The sequence below is a fragment of the Elephantulus edwardii genome, unplaced genomic scaffold (assembly GCF_000299155.1).
Source record: "Elephantulus edwardii isolate Elephantulus edwardi_28Jun2011 unplaced genomic scaffold, EleEdw1.0 scaffold00002, whole genome shotgun sequence".
In the NCBI taxonomy this organism is placed as follows: domain Eukaryota; kingdom Metazoa; phylum Chordata; class Mammalia; order Macroscelidea; family Macroscelididae; genus Elephantulus; species Elephantulus edwardii.
In genome coordinates this window covers 604,855-626,820 of record NW_006399752.1, presented here as the reverse complement: position 1 = coordinate 626,820, position 21,966 = coordinate 604,855, and the positions used below count along the sequence as shown (strand labels likewise).

General features: G+C 37.2%; 1 protein-coding gene across 1 annotated transcript in view; it reads left to right on the top strand.

Annotated features, from left to right (window-relative positions):
* The window catches only part of RSPO3 (R-spondin 3), a 155,953-nt gene that overhangs the window by 58,300 nt on the left and 75,687 nt on the right, over nucleotides 1-21,966 (top strand). The window contains exon 2 of the mRNA XM_006878976.1: nucleotides 19,974-20,165. Coding sequence (XP_006879038.1) covers nucleotides 19,974-20,165 — 192 coding nt within the window. The remainder of the gene's footprint in view (nucleotides 1-19,973; nucleotides 20,166-21,966) is intronic.

The following is a 21,966-nucleotide window of genomic DNA, read 5'->3' as shown; positions in this document are numbered from 1 at the left end:
AAGGCATCAATTCTTCTTCTAACATCCCTAGTCATTGTCCAACTTTTTGATGCAGCAAGTAATTATCAAGACCATGACCTGATTCAGGTGCACCTTCATCTCCAGACTGACCTTGTTGCTCTTCAGTATTCTAGTGAGGTCCCTGAAAGCAGATTTTCCCAGTGCAATTTGCCTTTTGATTTCCTTTCTGTTCGTACCAAGAATGGTGACTGTGAAGCCAAGCAAACTGAAGCTGTTAACAATCTCAATCTCTTCACTGTCTGTCATGATGCTGTGAATCAGCTCAGTGGTGAGAATCTTTGTTTTCTTAAAGGCTGCAGTCTTTGACCTTCTGCAGCAAGTACTTCAGGTCTTCCTTAGTTTCTGCAAGCAAAACTGTGTCATAATGCATAACACAGATTGTTGATGAGTCTTACTCTAACCCTGATGTCACATTCTTTCTCAGAGTCCAGCCTCCTGGGTGATCTGTTCTGCATATAGATTGAAAAGATATGGAAATAGGATGCGTTCCGGGCATACAACTTTTCTGATTTTGAACCAGGCAGTGTTTCCTTGCTCTGTTCTAAGGACTGTCTCCTGGTTTCGCATAAACACAATCAAGCTTGAGACTACCATTCTCCTCAAGGTTGGACACAATTTGTTGTGATTCACACAGTCAAATACTTTTGCATAGTCAAGAAAACACAGACATTCTTTTGGTACTCTCTGCTTTCAGATAAGATCCATCTAACATTAGGTATAATATCCTTGTACCATGGCCTCTTCAAAACCCAGTGTGCATCTGGCATTTCTCTGTTGATGTGCTATTCCAGTAGTTTTTGGATAGTTTTCAGGAGATTCTTGGTTGTATGTGATATCAGTGATGTTGTTCAGTAATTTCTGCACTTTATTGGGTCATCTTTTTTGGAATGGAAACAAATACGGATTTCTTCCAGTCAGTGTGCCAGGTGGAGATAGTTGTCCGCCAGATTTCTTGGCACAACTTGGTGAGTACATTCAGGGCAGCATTTGTTTGTTGAGATATGTCAATAGGTATGCTGTCACTTCCTGGGGCCTTGTTTTTTGCCAATTCCTTCAGATCATCTTGAACTTCATCACCATAGGTTCTTTTCTTTTTTTTTTTCACCACAGGCTCTTGATCATATGTTTCATTAAATTCTTCTGTGGCGGCCAATACTTTTTGATACACTGACTTTGTATACTCTTTCCATCTTCTTTTATTGTTCCCTGGATCTTTTCTATTCTGCCCAAAGCATTCTTAAGTATTGAAACTTGAGGCTTGAATTTGCTTTTCAGTTTCTTCAGCTTAAGAAATGCCAAGCGAGTTCAATCGCTCTTTTGACTTTCTGACTCCAGCTCCTTGCACGTTTCATTATAATACTTTGCTTTGATTTTTTTTTTTCATCTTCTATCCAGCTCCTTAACGTCTTGATTTCTTTCCGTTACTTTGGCTTCTCAGCACTCTAGTACAATATTCAGAATCTCTTCTGACATCCATCTTGGTCTTTTCTTCCTCGTCTGTCTTTGTAATGACCTTTTGCATTCTTCATGGATGATATTCTTATTTTGTTTTGTTTTTGTGGGGTTTTTTTCTTGTTGTGTACCATCAAGTCAGATCTGACTGGAGGAGATTGCCCCTCCTTTTCTAGCAGAGCATCTGGTAGATTCTAACTATGCACCTTCAGGATTGCAGCACAGCTTCTTGCCACTAGGCCACAAGTACTCCTATGGATGAAATTCTTGATATTCTCCCACAGCTCATCTAGTCTTTGCTTATTAGTGTTCAAGTCTTCAAACCTGTTCCTGGGATGGTTTTTAAATTCAGAGGGGATAGACTCAAGGTCAAATTTTGGGCCTGAAGATTTGATTTAATCTTCTTTAGCTATAGTTCGAACTTGCATAGGATTAGTTGATGATGTTCCACAATGAGCACCTGGCCTAGTTTTCAAAGTTGATACTGAGCTTCTCCAGTGATTCGTTTCACAGATATAATCGATCGGATTTCTGTGCATATCTTCAGGTGAAATCTATGTGGATAGTCTGTGTTTATTTTTCTTATAAAAAGTATTTGCAATGAATAAATATTCACAAAATTCTATCATTCTATCTCCAGCTTCATTTCTGTCACCAGATCCATGTTTTCTGAAGACTGACCCTTCTTCCCTGCTCCCAAATTTGCATTCCAGAAATTCATTATTATTAATACATCCTGATTGTGTATTCAATAAATTTCTGACGGCAAATACTAACATTGGTAGAAAATCTTCTATTTTCTCCTCTTTGGCTCTGGTTGTCGGTGCATATATTTGAATGATAGTAGTATTCACTGGACTTTCTTGTATGCATATGAACATTACCCTATCAGTCACAACATCACATTTCAAGATGAATCTAGAAATGGCATTTTTAACTATGGAAGCAATTCCATTTTTTTTCTCATTTTGTCATCTCTGACATAGTAAATCATATGATTGTCTTATCAGCATCAGATTCACCTATCTAAGGACCTTCAGTGATTTCCTGAATAAAAAGCATTGGGAATGGAATTTATGTATCTGCATTTTATATGAGTAACCTGCAGACTTTGTACACGCAATATACTTTTAGAACCACTCAAGATCATTATATGACATGACATTTTGCGCTCAGTCTGTTTAAGCAGGTGTTGATCTTCAGATGCCAGGGTCATTCTTGCCCTGAACGATGTGTGAGGCCACCTGTATGGCCCACCGGTGAGACCACAACTAAATTTTGCATCCCGTAAAAGAGCAGCCACACCTTATGATGATTAGTGAGTACATGTCTCTCCAAGGCCCACCAAATTTCCTATGTAATTACTTACATAAAACATCTTACAGTTTGGGGTACACATCTTTGGGTGGTATAGTTAATCAGTTGGCTGATAATGATGAGGTTTGTGTTTTGAATCTACCAAGAGGTACCTTAGAAGAAGGTCCTGAGGCACTACTTCTCAAAGTTCACAGTCTCTGAAAACTCAATGGAGCTAAACTCTACAGAGACACACATGGGGGTCACCAGGAGTTGGGACTGGTTCCTTAGCAGCTACTATACACAACATATACACATAAGGCTGACAGGTGTCTTACATGTCATCTGACTTAAACCTCCCAGTCTCTATCAAGTAGATATGTAAAAGGGAGGTAAATATAACCTCCAGGAGGTTAAGCAACCTTTGTCTATATAAATAATCAGACCATGAACTCATTAACACAGATTATTGATTTTATTCATCTTGGTATATTCACTGACACAGTCTGGATGTTGAATAATTTATTTTTCTAAGTGAATAGCTGGATGAAGAGAAAAGTGTGGGTTACTGAGCTAATAAATGGCATAGCTGAGATTCAAAGCCAGACTTTATTTGAGCCCAGAGCCGATGCTCCTCCCTCCAGTGCTTGTGTTCTGCTGGGAAGTATACATGTCCCATTTCTTAACCAGGTAGCAATGTCATGAGCCACGCACAGATTTTTTAAAAAGTGTTTTATATGCACAATGGTGCATGCAAATTCCTCTTCTGTTCTGTCAGCATTTTCATGAACTTGAGAGAAAAGTCTATTTATTGTCTCTGCTCCAGGTTCAGATGTGGCATATAAAGCTGGATATATATGTGTGTATATATATATATACATATATATATATACACACACACACCCTGTTTGCACATATTCTTGTGCCTGTTAAAATACCTCAAGTCCCTCGCCTGCTATTTGCTTATGCTAAGGCTGCAGCCATCCGATATGCTGCGTTAGTGTGCTGTGTAGTGAGAAGATCCAAGTTTATTCATAGTATAACAGAGTAGAGTTTGTTTTTAGTATAAACTGAAGTTTGTCTCACTCAAGAATGCAAAGTTAGTAGTTGTGGAATCACACCCGTGCAGAGGTATTACCGTTAAACTATCACATTTTCTGTTTATGTTGATTTCTAATTAATTCTCCCTTAAAAATAAAAAAAAAAGAAAGGAATGGCTTTCTGAGCCAGACCAGAGCACATAATGATTCCCAGTGTTAGATGAACACTGTTGGATCTGTCTCATGCAAAATGCTGTTATTGCCACCCACTAACTCAACAACAGGTCCTGGCTTTCTACGGAATCTGGGTCTCTGTTACCCTTCTCCACCCCTTCTTGTCCTCTATTCACCTCCACGAGGGAGCATGGTCACTTGGAGAAGGGCAGGCTTTCCCTCCCTTAGCAACAGCTGGAGATGCTGATTCAGGGCCTTACGTTTTACACCCGCAGCAGAGTGCATTAACTTTTATGATGGATTTTCTACTTGCGGTTGGGAGGGGAAAAAACCAAAACAACTCTTCCATAATTTTGAGTCTACAAATGCTTTTTGTTACAGTTTCAGCAGCGGAGAGATGCCTGGTAGATAGTCCAAAACCAAACCCATGGCTGTCTAGTTGATTTGAATCATGGCAGCCCTCCCTGGCTTCCTGAGGTTGTAAATCTTCCTGAGAGGAGGCTGCACCATCTTTTTCTTTTTGAGCACCTGGTAGATTGGACTGACTTTGCGGTTAAGCAGCACAACATGTAATGTACTACACCATTATCTGGCAGGTCATATTTCAAAGAATTCTGGTGGCGTGTTTACTACTTTTGATGGTTCACCTTTGGAATTAGCCCAGAGGTTTTTAATTCATTTGATAAACAACAAAATAACTGAGGCTCTGAAAAGGAAGGTTATATTAGATGTGGAAAGCCATAGTGTTGTTGCTCTAAATAATTACGACTGTGTCAGTGTGTCTTGCTAAAGGCGAGAGTTCAGAAAACTGCCAGATTTTTAAAGAAATTACTTTTTATTCTCTTCCTTTGTTCCTTTGTAACTTCCCTGTTTCTCCTGTTCTCCCTCCCCCACTCACCCACATACTCCAATAAACAAAGAATGGAAATTGAAAACCTCAAAGCAAACTAAAGTTATTGCTGGGGGGAGATGATGACGAGGAGCAAATGGTAAAGGAAATGTTCCCAGGAACAAAGAACACGCAGATCAATGCACACTCTCCTCCAGGAACCAAATTTGAATATAAATTCCCTAGTCTGGGACTAAGTTAAAAGTTAGTAAGAGAACATATTTTCCTAAGATACCAGATAGTGGTTCTGATGCCATATCCATAAAATTGGCAGGAATTTTAGCTAGCAACAATATCAAGCAAAATTGTGTACATTCCTTCTGCTACTTAGAGATTTTTTTATGTTATGTGCCATCAATTCTCCTGAGACTCACAACAACATTATGTACAATAGCTCTAAATTCTGCTCTATCTTGAGCCAATCTCATTTTCCCTGACATACCTACCCCCATTATCCCAGTTACTGTGTTAATTCATCTAATCCAGCATCTTCTTCTCCTGTGTTGCCCCTCCACCCTTTCAAGCATCATGTCCTTCTCCAAGGACTGGCCCCTCCTGGCAATATGCCCCACGAATGTGATACAGAAATTCAAAACTTATTTCCTCTAAGGAGCAGTTTGGCTTCCCCATCTCCAGGACAGACATGTTTGTTCTCTTGACAGCCATGGTATGTTCAGTATTCTTCTTTAGCACCATGCCTCAAAGGCATCAATTTTCCTATAATTCTAAGTCATTGTACAGCTTTCTGATGCACAGCAAGTAATTGCAAAGATCATGGCTTAGAACAGAAGCACCTTACTCTCTAGACTGACATCATTGCTCTTCCTAACTCTAGAGAGGTCTCTGACAGCAGACTTTTCCAGTACAATTCATCATTTGATTTTCTGAATGCTGGTGCCAGGAGTATTGCTTGTGGTACCAAGCATGCTGAAATTATAAGCAATCTCAATCTTTTTTTCATCTATCATGATGCTGCCAATTGGCCTAGTGGTGAGAAGGTTTCTTTTCTTTGATGCTGAACTGTTATTTATATTGAATACTGCAGTCCTTGACCTTCTGTAGCAAACCCCTCAGGTCCTCCTCAGCTTCAGCAAGCAAAGTTGTGTCTTCTACATAATGCAGGTTGTTAATGAGTCTTCCTCCAATCCTGATGCCACATTCCTCCTCATAAAGTCCAGCCTCCTGAATATTCTAAATACAGATTGAAAAGGTATGCATCCCTGGTGTACACCTTTTCTGATTTTGAACCATCCAGTGTTTCCTTGCTGTATTCTGACAACTGCTTCCCGGTCCAGTTATAGGTTTTGCATGAGCACAATAGGATTCCCATTCTTCTCAAGGTAAGTCGCAATTTGTTGTGATCCATATAGTCAAATGCCTTTGCATAATCAATGATACACAGGTAGATTTTCCACTTGTACTCTCTGCTTTCAGCTAAGATCTAACTAACATTGGCTATCATGTCCCTAGTGTCATAGCCTTTTCTAAATGCAGCTTGCACATCTGATAGCTCTCTGGTGATGTATAGTGTTTCAAGTAATTTTTTGGTAATTTGCAGCAGATTCATGTTTGCATGTGATATTAATGAGATTATCTGATAATTTCCACATTCTGTCAAATCACCAGTTTTGGGAACTGAAATACATTTAGAGGTGTAGTGTCTACATTCATTCAGTTAGCATAAAACACAAGTGATTTATATTGGTTCCTAAATATGAATAGCATCTGGGCCCAGCTTCCCGTTCTGACTCTTCAGCCTCATTCAGATGCTGTGGGCTCCTTGGTGCCCCCTGTGCTACTCTCACACCCTATTCTTTCCTATAACTTTGAAATCCTTGTGATTGCTGAACACCCTTTCTGGAATGCTGCTGTTAGCTTCTGGCTGACTCTTCATTTTCTACATCTCAGCTAAATGGTACCTTTCCTTAAGGGGGCTTCCCTGATTACCTTGCTATGATAGCCTTCCAGAATTATTTTCTACCTAACATACTGGTTTATTTCTTTCATAATATTCTTCACAATCTTTAATCATTTAATTATTTCTTTACTTGCATATAAACCAATTAGCATCCTGACATTAAGTATAGAATTTTCTCTGCATTTTTTGTACCATCTGTGATGCTAGGCATAAAATAGAGGCTTACAAATTTTTATTGGAATAATTGATTATTCTATACAATGTATCCAAATGTAATGTAACTTACTTTGGCTTCCTTCCTTTATGATTCGTTGCTGTTGTTGTTGTTGTTAGGTACCATTGAGTCAAGTAAGATTCATAACAACCTAATGAACAAAATATCTAAAAGCTGTTTTATCCTGCACCATCCTCACACTTCCTGACAAAGAAGAGCACATTGTAGCAGTCACCATGTCAGTCCATCTTGTTAAACGTCTTCCTTCTCTTTGCTAACCTTCCACCCTTCCCAGCACCATGTTGGTCTCCAAGCAATAGAACTTCCTAACAACATGCCCAAAGTATGTGAGGCAAAGCCTCATCATTCTTGCCTCCAAAGAGCACACTGGCTGCACCCTTTCCAAGACATATCAGTTTATTCTCTTGACTGTCTGTGGGATGTTCAGTGCTCTTCTCCAACATCACAGTTCAAAGGCTTCAATTCTTTTCTGTCATCCTTATTCATTGTCCAGCTCTCAGATGCATAGCAAGTGATAGGAAAGATTATGGCCTGAATCAAATGCATCTCAGTCCTCAAACTGACATCATTACTCCTCAATAATTTGGCAAGACCCCTAACTGTAGATTTTCCCAGTGCAATGCATCTCTTTATTTCCTGATTGCTGGTATCAAGGGCATTAATTGTGGAGCCAAGCAAGATGAAGCCGTTGACAGTTTCAATCTCCTCTCCATCCATCATGATGTTGCCTATCAGTCCAGTAGTAAGAATCTTTGTCTTCTTGACATTGAGATGCAGTCCATATAGAAGGCTACATTCCTTGATCTTCTCCAACAAGTGTTTCAAGTATGTAGATAAAAAAGGAAGAGGGCATTTCAAAACCATGTGTCATTGAGTCAATTCCTATGCATACAACCCCTATAGACAGGTTAGAACTATCCCTTGGGATTTGACACATTGTAAATCTTTAGTGAAACAGATTGTCACATCTTTCTACTGCAAGGTGGCACATAGCTACTAAATAGTCATCATATCTTAGATTTTAGAAATTCTGCAACTGCCATCGTTTGCTGCCCTTTTTCTTAATACTCTGAACTGGCTTGATTTTAATGGAAAGTCTAGCTAATTGCTGCTTAATGTCAAGTCTCTTTTATTGCTGTGGTTTTATTTTAAAGTATTTATAGAATATAAATATTAGACTCCCTTTAGGAAATTATTATTCAGTAAGAGAAAGAAAAAGATTTTCCAAGTTCTCAAGGAAATAGTTTCCATTTAAAACAATGTTTCCCCACATAATAATGGTGGATCATCAACCAGGCTACGTTCAGCAGCTGCTAAATACATTCCTCTGTCAGGAATTTTGTGAACCCATTGGTATGGCACCAGCTTTCAGGGTATTCCAAGTTGGCTCAGTGGAACAAAAGCCACAGCTGACTCTTTTCCTAAAGACAACACATTGAGTAACGTCTGTGCTATTGACCTTTTTTAAAAAACCAAGACTACATATATGTCCATATATACATGCATTTAAAAGGCACCTGTGATGTTGATTCTACTTTATTATTAAAATAATAATATATTAAAACTATCGGCTCTAGTGGTCTAGTGGTAAGAAGCTGGCCCACCATCCTAAAGGAATGCAGCTCAAATCTTCCAGATGCTTTCTAGAAGGATAAGCGCAGTTCCCTCCTGTTTTATTTACTGCCTCTGAAAACCCACTGGAAAGTCAGTGATGGGTCCAACTCGATGGCATACAACAACAACATTAAATAATAATGTTAGGAATAATAGTGTCAGGAAGAGTGAGGATGGAGCGAGATAGAGCCGGGTTCAGATCTTTTGTTCATAAGATCACTATGAGTTGCACTCAACTCGATGGCACCTGACACTACCACCACCACGACCAGCAGCAGCACATTATTATTAATAAAGTATAATAGTGGAGTACCTTGAAAAATCCTCCACTTACCAAGATAATAATTTTTCTAAATGCAAAAAAGTTTTGTATCTCAAAGAGTAATCCTGTTCATTAAACATTATCCTTTGTACATATTTCCTTCTATACCTGACTCCCCAAAATTGCACAAAAGGGATGTGGAGACCTACCCCTTGTCAATTCTGCTTTTATTATAACTTGAGCATTTTAACTTATGAACAAATAAGAAACATTAGCTTAATATTTTCTTAGGTTGAGTCAACAGAATTTGAGGGAGACTGCCAAGTAATTCAAAATTTTAACATAAAATTTTTCTTACTGTAAGCATTGCCAAGCATTCCAGTAGAACCATGAAATATCACTTAATTTTCAATGACCATAACATTACTCTAACTATGATTCTGCAACAATGAAATCCCAAGATACACAGAAAATTGTTGGTCTAACTTAGACAAGGGAAAATAAGCCCCTTTTCCATAGGTAAATAGATTATTGAGTAGCTTTCATGATTTTATTTTGAATGATTTCTTTTATAATTAAGCATCCTCAAGTTTATGTGATTTAGAACTCAATTTATTTAGCAGATGCTTACAGGAACAAACCACATGAATGTCATTATTATAAACACTTTCTGTTACATATTTAAACACAAATCAATAGAACATATTTTATATTTTTGTCTTTATTAATTCCTTGGCGTCCCTGAGGGTGAAAAATGGTTAGTATGCTCAACAAAATTAGTTCAACAGCTAACTGAAACCTTGGAGATTCAGAAGTAACTTGAAAGGGTTGGTAAACCAACTCTGAAAAATCAGCAATTGAAAAACTCTATGGATCACAGTTCTACACTGTCCCCATGAGGTAGCATCACATGCATGGAAGTCAGTCCTGGTTCACTCATCCAATAATCAATGCTTTGTTGAGCAGCTATTCAATGAGCCTGGAGCAATGGTGGCCTACCAGGCAAGGCATTGCACTGCCAAACCAAAGGCAGTCAACTTGAACCCTCTAACAGAAGAAAGATGGACAATCTCCTCCAGTATAATTTACAGCTTCTGAAAAGCCATCAGAGGGTCTACTATGAGTCAGTTCCAACTCAACAGCAATGTATTATTTATTGAGTAAGCTACTAAGTAGCTACATAGTTGAGTAGATTCCTAGTACAGATCTGGAGGCTATATTTTAAGTTTCAGTAGGGCTATGTTTCTTTGAAATTATGAGAAATAATCGTTTCTTTTTTTTTTTTTTTAAAGAACACCTCAAGTTTATTAGATGACAGCACACACAGGAAACGCAATTAAATAGTCGAGGAGCCTACTATCCGTTCCCAAAGGGATCATCCTAAGAATTGAGACCCAAGAGGCGAACCCCGGCAAAGGCCTGATCTGCCGGCGTGTCGCTCGCGGTTAAAAGGGCTGCCTGCAGCGGGCTGGGGCCCCAGTTATGCGCAAACTCATGCTCTTGCGCAGCAGCGTAACCCCCGGCACCGCGGGGAGGCGCACCGGGGGCTTAATCGTTTCTTTTTTAAAAAAAGTGTTTTGTACATTCAATGATTTATTCATCACATACATGTTTTGTATCTTACATCCATTTTACTTTTTAAATTTTTAAAAATTGTGATTTTAAAGAACATGTATAGAACGTTTGGGTTTTCATTCATTTATTGTTGTGCATTTTCCACCCTCCTTCTCCTTTCCCCCTGCCACAGTTCACTTTGCAATGCACCCAGTGTTACAGATTATTGTCATACGTATCATGCCTAATAATACGGTCCCTTCAGACAGTTCTTTTCTTGATCTGTCTCAATGCACTGTTCCTTATCTATCTACTTTTTTCCTTTCTTGATTCTTGTTGGCAACCATTCTTGGTGTTCTTTGACTTGAAGCTACACGACACATTTTCTGCCTCCATGCTCACTTGGCCTTTCTGTCACTTTGTGCTAGAGGGAGCTCTGGTGGCATAGTCCATAGGACAGTTGCACTGCTTAGCTAAAGACTCTCAGGTGCTTAGGTTCCTCCAGCAGCTTTGAGGGAGAAAGATACAGTATAACCTCACTTTAACATTACTACACCTACAAAGACTCTATTTTCAAATAAAGCTGCAATCATAGGACACGTTAAGGCTTAACTATAGTTTCTTGTAGATAAAATGAAATATCTTTTTTTAAAAATTCAGTATTTAATATTTGCCCTGTATGAGACGTTGGATGCAGAAATTATTAAGACCAATCGTATTTCTGTCCTCAAGATTTTTAGTGGTTTGATTTTTGTGTGTTTTTTAATATCCCTGTAAAAACAGCAAGTGCAGAGAGAAATGATGTAAAAATATATTTATGAAATTTCATTCTTCTCTTCTCCGTGCCTATCTCTTAAGGCAATTGCAGCTATTACACAGAGAAAAAAGTAGAAGTTGTGAAGACACTAATACTTTACAGAGAATTTGTGTGTTTGTATGTATGTGTGTGTGTGTATATGTACATTATGCATACATACATCTAAATAAATATCTAAATCTATCTATGTATCTATGTATCTGCGTATCTATGTATCTATGTATCTATCTATGTATGTATGTATGTATGTATCTATCTATCTATCTATCTATCTATCTATCTATCTATCTACTTATCTGGTTATCTAGTGACAAGAAGCTGCACTGCAATCCTGAAGGCACACAGTTCGAAGCCCCCAGCTGCTCTGCAGGAGAGGGATGGGCAATCTCCTCCTGCGTGATTAACTGCATCTGAAAACCTTCTGGCAAGTCTGCTATGGGTCTGTTCTGACTCTACAATATATAATTTTGAATTTATTGAATTTATAGTTTATTGATTCTTATCTAAATTCTAGAATTCTTAAAATAATTCTTGCGTTGGACACCTACATTTATGTAGTCAAACCTTCTTTAAAAGTCCATTCTTTCATTTATTTCTAGAAACTCTTTAACCACAAGTAAATGACCCTCAGAGATAATTGGAAGCATGTAGCAATTGACATCTTCTGCATAGTAACTTATAACATGGTATACTTACAATTAGGTTTCAGGAAAAAAATTAAAGAAAGCCTGAAATTTGTGATTGAATGTTGCCAGAAATAAAAATTAAATTTCAATAATGCAGTGAATCTGATGTGTCATAAACATTAAGCATTAAGTAATTAAAGATTTGACTTGTTTTGTTTTCCAAATGCTACTTTGTTGAACTCCTTTCTTGAAATCTCTACAGAACTTAGTTCTACTTTTCAATATATTGGGTCACCACGAATTGGAATGGACTAAATGGCAACAGGAAGAAATCAACTGCTACTATTTCCAATTTCCTCTGAGGGTCATTACAAAGGTCATTAAAAAGACAGTGGATAAAGAAGAAAACAAAATAAGTGTCAGAAAAGAGAAAAGGTTCTGAAAATTGCACTAGAGCATTGAGAAGCCAAAACAAAGGGAAGAGATGCTGAAGTAAAGGAGCTGAACAGAAGATTTCAAAAGGCAGCTAGAGAAGGCAAAGCAAAGTAACAAAATGGAATGTGTGAAGAGCTGGAATTGGAGAATAAAAAGAGAGAACTTGCTCAGCATTTCAATAAAAGAACTGAAAACAAATTCGAGCCTAGAGTGGCAATACTGAGTAATGCTATGAATATAAAAATCATGAATAATCTAGGAAGCATCAAAATAAGATGGAAGGAGTTACTGCACCAAAAGAAATGGTCAACACTGAAATATTTCAGGGAGTATATATATATATATGATCAAGGGAGCTTTGGTGGCCTAGTGGCAAGAAGCTGTTCTGCAATCTCAAAGGCATGCAGTTCAAGGCCACCAGTTGCTCCCATGGGAGAAGAACAGTCAATTCCTCCTGTGCGATTAACTGCCTCTGAAAACCAGCCAGAGGGTCAGATATGGGTCAGTTCTGACTCTGGCATAAATAGCAACAACAGCAATAACAACATCATATGATCAAGAGCCAAAGTAATGAAGGAAGAAATTCAATCTGCACTAAATACATTGGCAAAGATCATAAGGTCCTAGCAATCAATGGGATCACGATTGATATGTTCCAAATAACAGCTGCAGCCCTAGATGTGCTTACCTCTCTATGGCAGAAAATTTGGAGGACAGCTGCCTGGCTGGCTGACTGGAAGAGATCCTCACTTGTTTCAAATCCCAAGAAAGGTGATCAATTATATGGCTAAAGTTATATTTAGGTACCATTTAATCAACCCTATGCACACATAGGGTCGCTATGAGTCACAAGTGACTTGACGGCACATAACAACAACAACAACAACAACATGCACACAGATCAAATCCTTGCCCACTCCTGCCTCATCTTTATCATACTATGCTAGTCTCTCTCATTGAAGGTCTTCCTCTCTTACACTGACCCCGTGCTTCTCCGAGCATGAGGTACTTTTCAGTGACTTCTGACTCCTGAAAACATGCCCAAAGTGTATGACATGAAACGTCACTATCCTTGCTTCAAAAGCACTCTGGCCACAGTTCCATGGCATATTCAGTACTCTTCACCAACACCACACAATTCAAAGACACCAGTTCTTTGGTCTTCCTTACTCATTGCATAACTTTCACATGCATATTAAACAACTGAAAGTGCCAGGTCTTGTATCAGGCACACATTAATCTTTACACTTGGTGGCTTGCATTTTGCTGTAATGCTGGAAGTTGTGCTCCATTATTTCAAGTACTAGTAAGGCCGCCCATGGTAGACAGCTATCAGAAGATTTTACAGACTAAGACAGACTAAGGACTGGCCGTTCACTTCTGAAATTGTAGTCTTCAAAAACCATATGAATATCATCATGTGTTAAAATGTTATCAAATAGTTAGTAGGGAGGTTTGTTTATTATCTAAAAAAAAGGAAGTCACTTAACTCAGGTAGTCACTTAACAGTCATACACAGCAAATTGGATTAAATTATATATTCATATATCTTCTTTTTATATAGCCTCTGTTCTTATTTTCTTAATAAGAAAAAATCTTACACTTTTTCTCAATTTTACAGAAAAACATATTTTTTCTATGTATGTGATTTGTTTTAATTAGAAGTTCCCATTTTAAGGTTAATAAGAATTCTGCCAATGTTTCTGCTCATGAGCTGCTCTTTTTATCTAAAGTTTACTGTACAACGCCCTCTGTATTAGATACCAAAGGTCTAACCCCTAAACGACTATGCTATTTTTCCAGTAATTTACAGCATTTATTTATTCTTCATTTGGGGCTTCAAAAAAAGTAATTATGATAGCCTGTACCTTTTTTTTATTTCACAGGATAATTGCCACAGTTAACTTAACATCATATGAATTCCATGCTTTGGAAAGAAAAATGGTAGAGGAATAAAAATTATTATTATTTTATTATTGTTGTTGTTGTTATGTGCCATTGAGTCATTTGCGACTCATAGTGACCCTATGTACAAGAGCCCTAAATGTCATTCCATCCTGTACCAAACTCTCTGTCTCAAACACATTCATTCCCACCACTCCACTCACAGAATCGATCCATCTCATCGAGGGTCTTCCTCTCCTGCGCTCCTCCACTCTCCCAAACATGATGTTCCTCTCCAAGGACCAGTCCCTCCTTGCAACATGCCCAAAGTATGTCAGAGGAAACTTCAGAATCCTTGACTCCAAGGAGTATTTTGGCTTCACCCTCTCCAGGACAAACCTGTTTGTTCTCCTAGCAGTCCATGGTATATTCAACACTCTCTTATTATTATTGTTGTTGTTGTTATTGTTGTTATTACCACTACTATTGAAATTACCTGAGAAATATCTTGTATCTTACAAATGATTCTTAGTTTGGACTGTTCTTCTTGTCTGGCATTCTTTGGCCTCCTTTCCCCGTGTTTTCTTCTCTAATAGGTAGACTTAACAGTTGTATCTCCAGCCCCTACCCCCGTCTTAATCCTATTAAGCATCATTTTCTGGATATCTCACAAAAATCTGCAAAGTTAATGATCCCAAGCTATAATTGTTCCTATTTCTTTATTCTGTATACTCTCAAGCTGAAGATATGCTTTCCCTGGTACATCAACCCTGTGTGGACCTGCAGGAACTAGAGACACCTCAAGTCACACCTTTACTGCTCACTTCATTTTAACATTTGATTAATTCCACCTCCTAAATAACTTTAGAACATGTATTCCTTCCTCTGTCATATAGCGTTCATCTGGTTTCCATGCCTACCCTGCTGCCATGGCAATTACACAAAGGCTTCTGTAATGTAGACCTTCTCTTGGCTTCCAGTATTCTGGGTATTTCTCATTCCTTCACTAACCACTATTTACGCACCTCACATAGAACCTGTGGCAGGTTCTTTCTTCATCTGAGGCTTGATGAGAATCTCTCTAGCAGCCTTGATAAACAGCTCACTTGCCAAGATAAAAATAAAACATTGGTTATTCTATGAAGCTTCCTCTGCCTTCTCACACTATCCTTATTTCCCATAAAATGATAGTGAGAAAGAATGGATTGAAGAAAACAATGATTCAGAAAGGCAAAATGAAGTGTGACTACTAGAATAAGAAAAGGAAAGAGGTGTAAAAAAGTACCATTCTATTTGCTGTCTTAGAATCATAACATTTTAGAGCTGAAAGGATTGTTACAGTCTATCCAGTCCAAAGTTTTCTGTGGTTTCCACATAAAAAGTAAAAGCTCTTGCCTTAGGATAAAGTGTGGGAAATTTGTATCTAGTTGTGTAATACTGACTGAATAATTTGAGTGATCTTTATACAGAATTCAAGAAAGCAGTCACTACACTAACCAAATGTACAATTCTAAAATCACACTGAGTATTGTAGTTTGAATGTCCATTATTTTCCACAGAACAGCACTAATCTTCCCCAAATGATAAAGTTTGTGATGTGTACATGTCTGAATTAGAAATATTTTTAATTAAGGGGGGAAATGAATTTTCATAACCAGTTAGGAGAAAATGTTTCTCTGGCTTTTGCAATCATCTTTTCCCCCAAATGTCTTTGCCTAAAAAGGAAAATGGGGGAGGAAAAAATCCCCTAGCTAAAAGAATAAATTGTAGTAAAATGTATGAGATAAGTGTGCTTTTTCGTCAATAAAATATTTAGAGAAAGCAGAAATTGAACGAGCTCTGCTGTTACACCTCTTAAGTTCAGTTAAAGCCGTGGCCAACTGTGGGAGACATAAAGAACTCCAGCGTATAAAGTCTCAAGCTTCCCAAAATCAAATTTTTAATGAAATTTGTTTTAAGGTATGCTATGTCTTAAGACTGTAATCATACTTATTTTCATAAGAGATTGATTTTAAATCAAATTACAGTTAAAAACTTTTAGAGTATGTAAAATGACAATTGTTTCCTTTTAGTAGCCAGATTTTAGAGATGGGGGTAGACTGGATGTGGATCAAACGGATTTGTCTTCCTGGAACTCATGCTCACTTAGTGCCCTGAGCTTAGAACGAGTTTTCTTGCAAAATAAGATCTATTTTTCAAAAGGTGATTCTTACATATACACTTCTTTTTAACAGGTTGTTACCTACACCTCTGAATCCTTGAAATGTCCAGTTAGATTCTAAAACTATGTGTTCTCTTTGTACCTCTTTATTTTTAGGACATTTTCTCATTTAAAATATGTATACATTTTACATAAGTTACCAATTCTGAGTTCCTGGCATGAAAAATGACCCCGTTAACTTGGAAAGCAGTTTTTACTTACAAGTCCCCCAGGTCCTGTAACATCTAAACCTCCTTTGCCACTTTATAAGATCACCCCACCCCACAGTGGAGCAAGTACAGGAAAAGCAGACTTCCCTTCCCCCACATATTTCCTCAGTTTATTTACAAAACGTCTTGGAATGAGAATGAGCTGCTTGTGGTTCCTGTGGCTGATTCAGGGATGGTTTCCTCCAAGCAGAGAATACTGGTCAACTGAGTGACCTCTCTCTTGCTAACCCTTGCACCCCTGTGGTAAGGCTGTTTGGTTTAGGGTACCATTTTTAACTGATCCTAGATGGATTTGTTTTTGCAGTGAAGAGCTTAGTAATAGCTAAATATCACTGTGTAGACAGATTTAATAATGACAAGGCCTGTGAGAGGCTATCACTTTCACTACTGACAAAACAAGTCAGAAACACTCTAGGATGTTTTCCGATCCCTTTGCGCCTCGAAAGGTCATGATGATTGCCTTCTGGATTCCTGAAAGAAAACTATTACTATTATACATATGTAATAGTGAGTGCATTAGAGGAAGAAATCATCCCAAACACTACTTGCATGAGAGATGCACCTTATCTAGTGATCCGGCTCACTCATAGAAAATGCCTGATGTAAGATGAAGCTTTATTATCTTTGCCTCTGAGGAGGCATTCTGGCTGTACCGTCTCCAAAACATATCTGTTTATTCTTTGGCTGTCCATAGGATGTTCAGTACTCTTCTACAACATCACAGTTTAAAGGCATCAATATTCATTGTCCAGCTCTCAACAGCATAGCAAGTGACTGAAAAGATTATGGTCTGAATAAGTGCACCTTAATCCTTAAACTGATATCATTGCTCCTCAATAATTTGAAGAGGTCCCTGGCTGCAGACTTTCCCAGTGCAATACAACCTCCTGATCTCCTGACTGCTGGTACCAAATGCATTGAATGGGAATCCAAATTAAGATTAAATTGTTGACAGTACAGTCTTTTCTCCACCTATCATGATGTTACCTATTGCTCTAGTGGTAAGAATTTTTGTTTTCCTAATATTGTGGTACAATCTATAGTGACGGCTGTATTTTGTGATCTGCAATGAATGGTCACGTCCTCCTCACTTTAAGCAAGCAAGGTTGTGTCATCGACATAACGCAGGTTATTGATGAGTCTTCCTTTCATCTTGATACCACATTCTTCTTCTTCACAGATTCCAGCTTCTTGGGTCATTTGCTCAGCACATAGATTGAATAGGTACAGAGAGAGAGAATACAACCCCGATGCACTCCCTTCTTAATTGTAAACCATGTATTGTTTCCTTGCTCTGTTCATACAACAGCTTCTTGGTCCAGGTATAGGTTTTGCATAAGCGCAGTTAAGCATTCTGAAATTCCCATTCTTCTCAATGAAGCCATAACTTGTTATGATCCATGGAGTCAAATGTTTTTCATAGTTAATAAAGCATAAATAGATATACTTTGGTATTCTTCACTTTCAGCAAAGATCCATCTGATATCAGCAATAATATTGCTTGTACATGGCCTCTTCTAAATTCTGCTTGAAATCTACAATTCCCTATCTATATTCTAGCCATTTTTTTATGTTATTTTATTTTACTAATTGTAATGAATATTTACAGAGATTTTGGATTTCCATTCATTCATTGTTGCACTTTTTTTCTCTACTCCCCCCACCCCAGTTCGCTCCTCTCTTTGAAAAGCAAAAGATAAACTTCTTCGTTGGTATACAATCCCCCGGGCCCCGCCCTGAATGCACTCCACTATGCAACCTTAATTCTGGATTCCTGTGATAATAATAATACCCTATCATATATCGCTTTTAAACTGTTCTCTCCCTCATCGTTTTCAATTCAGTATACATAATCTACCCAATTTTTCTCAGTCTTACCCCAACCCTGATGTCCAGTCCCATTCTACAACAGTGGCACTATGCAGTATTTGTCTTTTAGTGGCTGAGATATTTGACTCAGCATAATGTCCTCCAGGGTCACCATTTTGAATAATACTGCATGAGTTCTTTGTTTTTCAATGCAGCGTAGTATTTCATTGTGTGAATATACCACAGTTTCTCTATCCATTTGTTTGTTGATGCCACTTCTCCAATTCCAACTCCTTGCTATAGTGAACCAAAGCCATGATGAACATGTTCTAGCCATTTTTGAATGATCTTAGGCAATATTTTCCTTGCATAAGATATTAATATTGTTGGATAGCTTCCACATTCTGTTGGATCACCTCTCTTGGGAATGGAAACAAATATGAATCTCTTCCAATCAGTTAGCCAGACAACTGGCCTATAAATTTCTTGGCATAGACTGGTGAGCCTTTTCAGCGCTACACCTGTTAACTGAAAGAAGTCGCTTCCTGGGGCCTTTTTTTTTTCTTTTTTCTTTGTGCCAATGCCTTCAGTGCTGCTTCAACTTCCTCCTTCATTACCATTGGTTCCTACTCTTATGGTACTGCCTGAAGCTTTGCAGTGCCAGTAAGTTTTGTTGGTGCAGTGACTGTGTACTTCCTTCATCTTCTTTTGATGCTTCCTGCTTAGCACCTTTCAATATTGTTTGTTTGTTTGTTTGTTTGTTTTACCTTTCAATATTGTGACTCAAGGCTTAAATTTGTTTTTCAGTTCTTTCAGCTTGAGAAATACAAAGTGAGTTTTTCCCTTTTTATTCTCCAATTCCAGCTCTATACGCACTGCCTTATAATATTTTGCTTTGTCTTCTTGAGTTGCCCTTTTGAAATTTTCTGTTTGGTTCTTTTACTTCAGCATGTTTTCCCTTTGTTTGACTTCTTTAGTGCAATTTTCAGAGTTTCTTCTGACATGTACTTCAGCTTTTCTTTCTACTCTGTATTTGTAATGACCTTTTGCTCTCTTCAAAGATGATATCCTTGATGTCATTCCATAACTCATCTAGTCTTCAATCATCGGGGTTCAGTGCTTCAAACCTATTCGTAAGATGATTCTAAAATTCAGGAGGAATAGAGTCAAGATCATATATTGGTCATACATTTATCAACATTGATAGAGTATCCAGAGGCATGGTGTTTAGGAAGTGGCTGCCACTTCTGCTACATGTATGTATATGTATGTGTGATAGTCTTAGGAAGTTCTTTTTTGCTGAATGTTCAAATTGCAAAAACTTTTAAATTCAATGCAATATGTGTATTAAAGAGAAATGCTAGATTATTGAATAAAAAGGAGAAGCAGGTCTCACCTCATTCACTTATTACAACCAAGCTGAAAGCTAACGAAAAGGAACATTCAGCCCAAGAATGCTAGCTTATGTATGTATCAATAATTTCACTTTGTGTTTTTTTTTACATTTGTCTTTCCAGTGCATCCTAATGTCAGTCAAGGCTGCCAAGGAGGCTGTGCAACTTGTTCAGATTACAATGGATGTTTGTCATGTAAACCCAGACTATTTTTTGTTCTGGAGAGAATTGGCATGAAGCAGATTGGAGTGTGTCTCTCTTCATGCCCAAGTGGATATTATGGAACTCGATATCCAGATATAAATAAGTGTACAAGTAAGTGCTTACACAAAATTACGCTTTTATCTCATCCTTGGGAACTTTTCCAGGTTGGAATAGCCTCTAACAGATTTGTGATAGTCACTGTTAAATAAATAATAATGCTGAGCTAATAATCTGTTAAACAATCCTTAGAAAGCCCTCAGGAAAAGAACATTTGTGCCGCTTACCAAAACCACCTATGACTATGTTTTGTTTGTTTTCATTGTAAAAGAAAAAGTTGAGAACATCATTATTACTCACTGAACCTACAGAAAAGTACTGCGGACATTAATTCATTCTATCAGCACCTCACAGCAAAAAGTTCTCATTCCTGTTGAAACAGTCCAAATATTTCAAGATTTGAAGAATAACTTCTGCTATTTTGGCTTCAACAGGGACTTAAACTGAGCAAATGAAATACTTATTTATCTACTTGTTTCTCCTTAATTCAAGTCCTCAATTCAAATGTGTGACTTTTTTTCCTTAGGTTGGTAATATGTGATCAGAGATGACTATGGATAAAAGGACTCATTTTTTTTAGACAATCTCTTATTCTCAGAGTAAAAAAACATCACTCTTCAGTTCATTGTCCCAAGAACAAGAGTTCCTTGTTTGTCTTACTAATTACTATCACTTACAAGAAGAATGGATGTGCTATTTAACTGCTCTATTAGAAATATAAGTGATAAATTATTATCTTTACACTTCTGAAAAGTCTGAATTTCTAATCTTAAAAAAAGTATCACCTATAAACTTTACAAAAAATCTGGTTTTCTATATTATGATTTCTTTTGGTTGACCTTAAACTGAGAGCCCATACTTTAGGATTTGCATCTTTTTTGGTGCAATTTTAATTTTCTTTAGGTGAATGGCTTCAGGAGCATTTTTGCAAATAAAAGCAGTCAGCATTCTGGTGCTTAAATGTCTTCTTTGGAAGAAATAATGCTAAAATATAAAAGAGAAAGTTAATATTTAAATTATTATGATTATCATAAATAAGAAATAAGTTTTGTTCTTAATAGTTGCATTCAGAATTCAAAGTAATTGAATCAAGTAAAATCTTTTTACTTGAGTTTTCTAATTTAATTTCTCCTATGACAATTTATTTCATAAAATAAAGTTTATGGAATGATAGCATTCCTTTTTTATTTTATTTTAATGAAAGTTTACAGAGACTTTGAATTTTCATTGGAATTATAGCATTTCTTATTGAGTAGTTCCAATTCTTCTTTGGGGAAAAGGTACAATGTAGAGATAGTCTAGCATTCAGTTATTTTTCCCTATATTCACTACCAATTTACCGAGAAGGGGTTGTGTTACAAATTTAAACTTTAGTGTTTTATATGTAATATAATGTTATGTTTGCCTACAACAACCATGCTAAAACAAATTGGAATAAGGACAATGAAACAAGATAGAAAAACAAAGCATTTTATGTAGGGTCGCACAACTTGATAGAGGGGGGTGGGTGTGAAGCAAATAAGAAAGATCTGATGTGAAAACAATATATACAAACTTTGTAAATAAACTAGAATTTAAAAATAACAAAAAAATACCTTTTAATTTTATTTTACTTATCCTGTTTCTAAAAAAAAATGCTTCATTTTGATTTGACTTTTTGTCTTAACAGAAGATAAAATACAACTTTCCTTATTTAGCACTAAAGAATCGAATCACTAGCGAAATAAGATACTTTAAACATATGTTATTTTCACTGTACCATTTAATTATTTTTATGAATATTTTATGAATAAAACATGATGGTTGAAAGCTAGATTCCAGGTTGTTTAGTTATGTAAAAGGCTTCAGGTTTCCT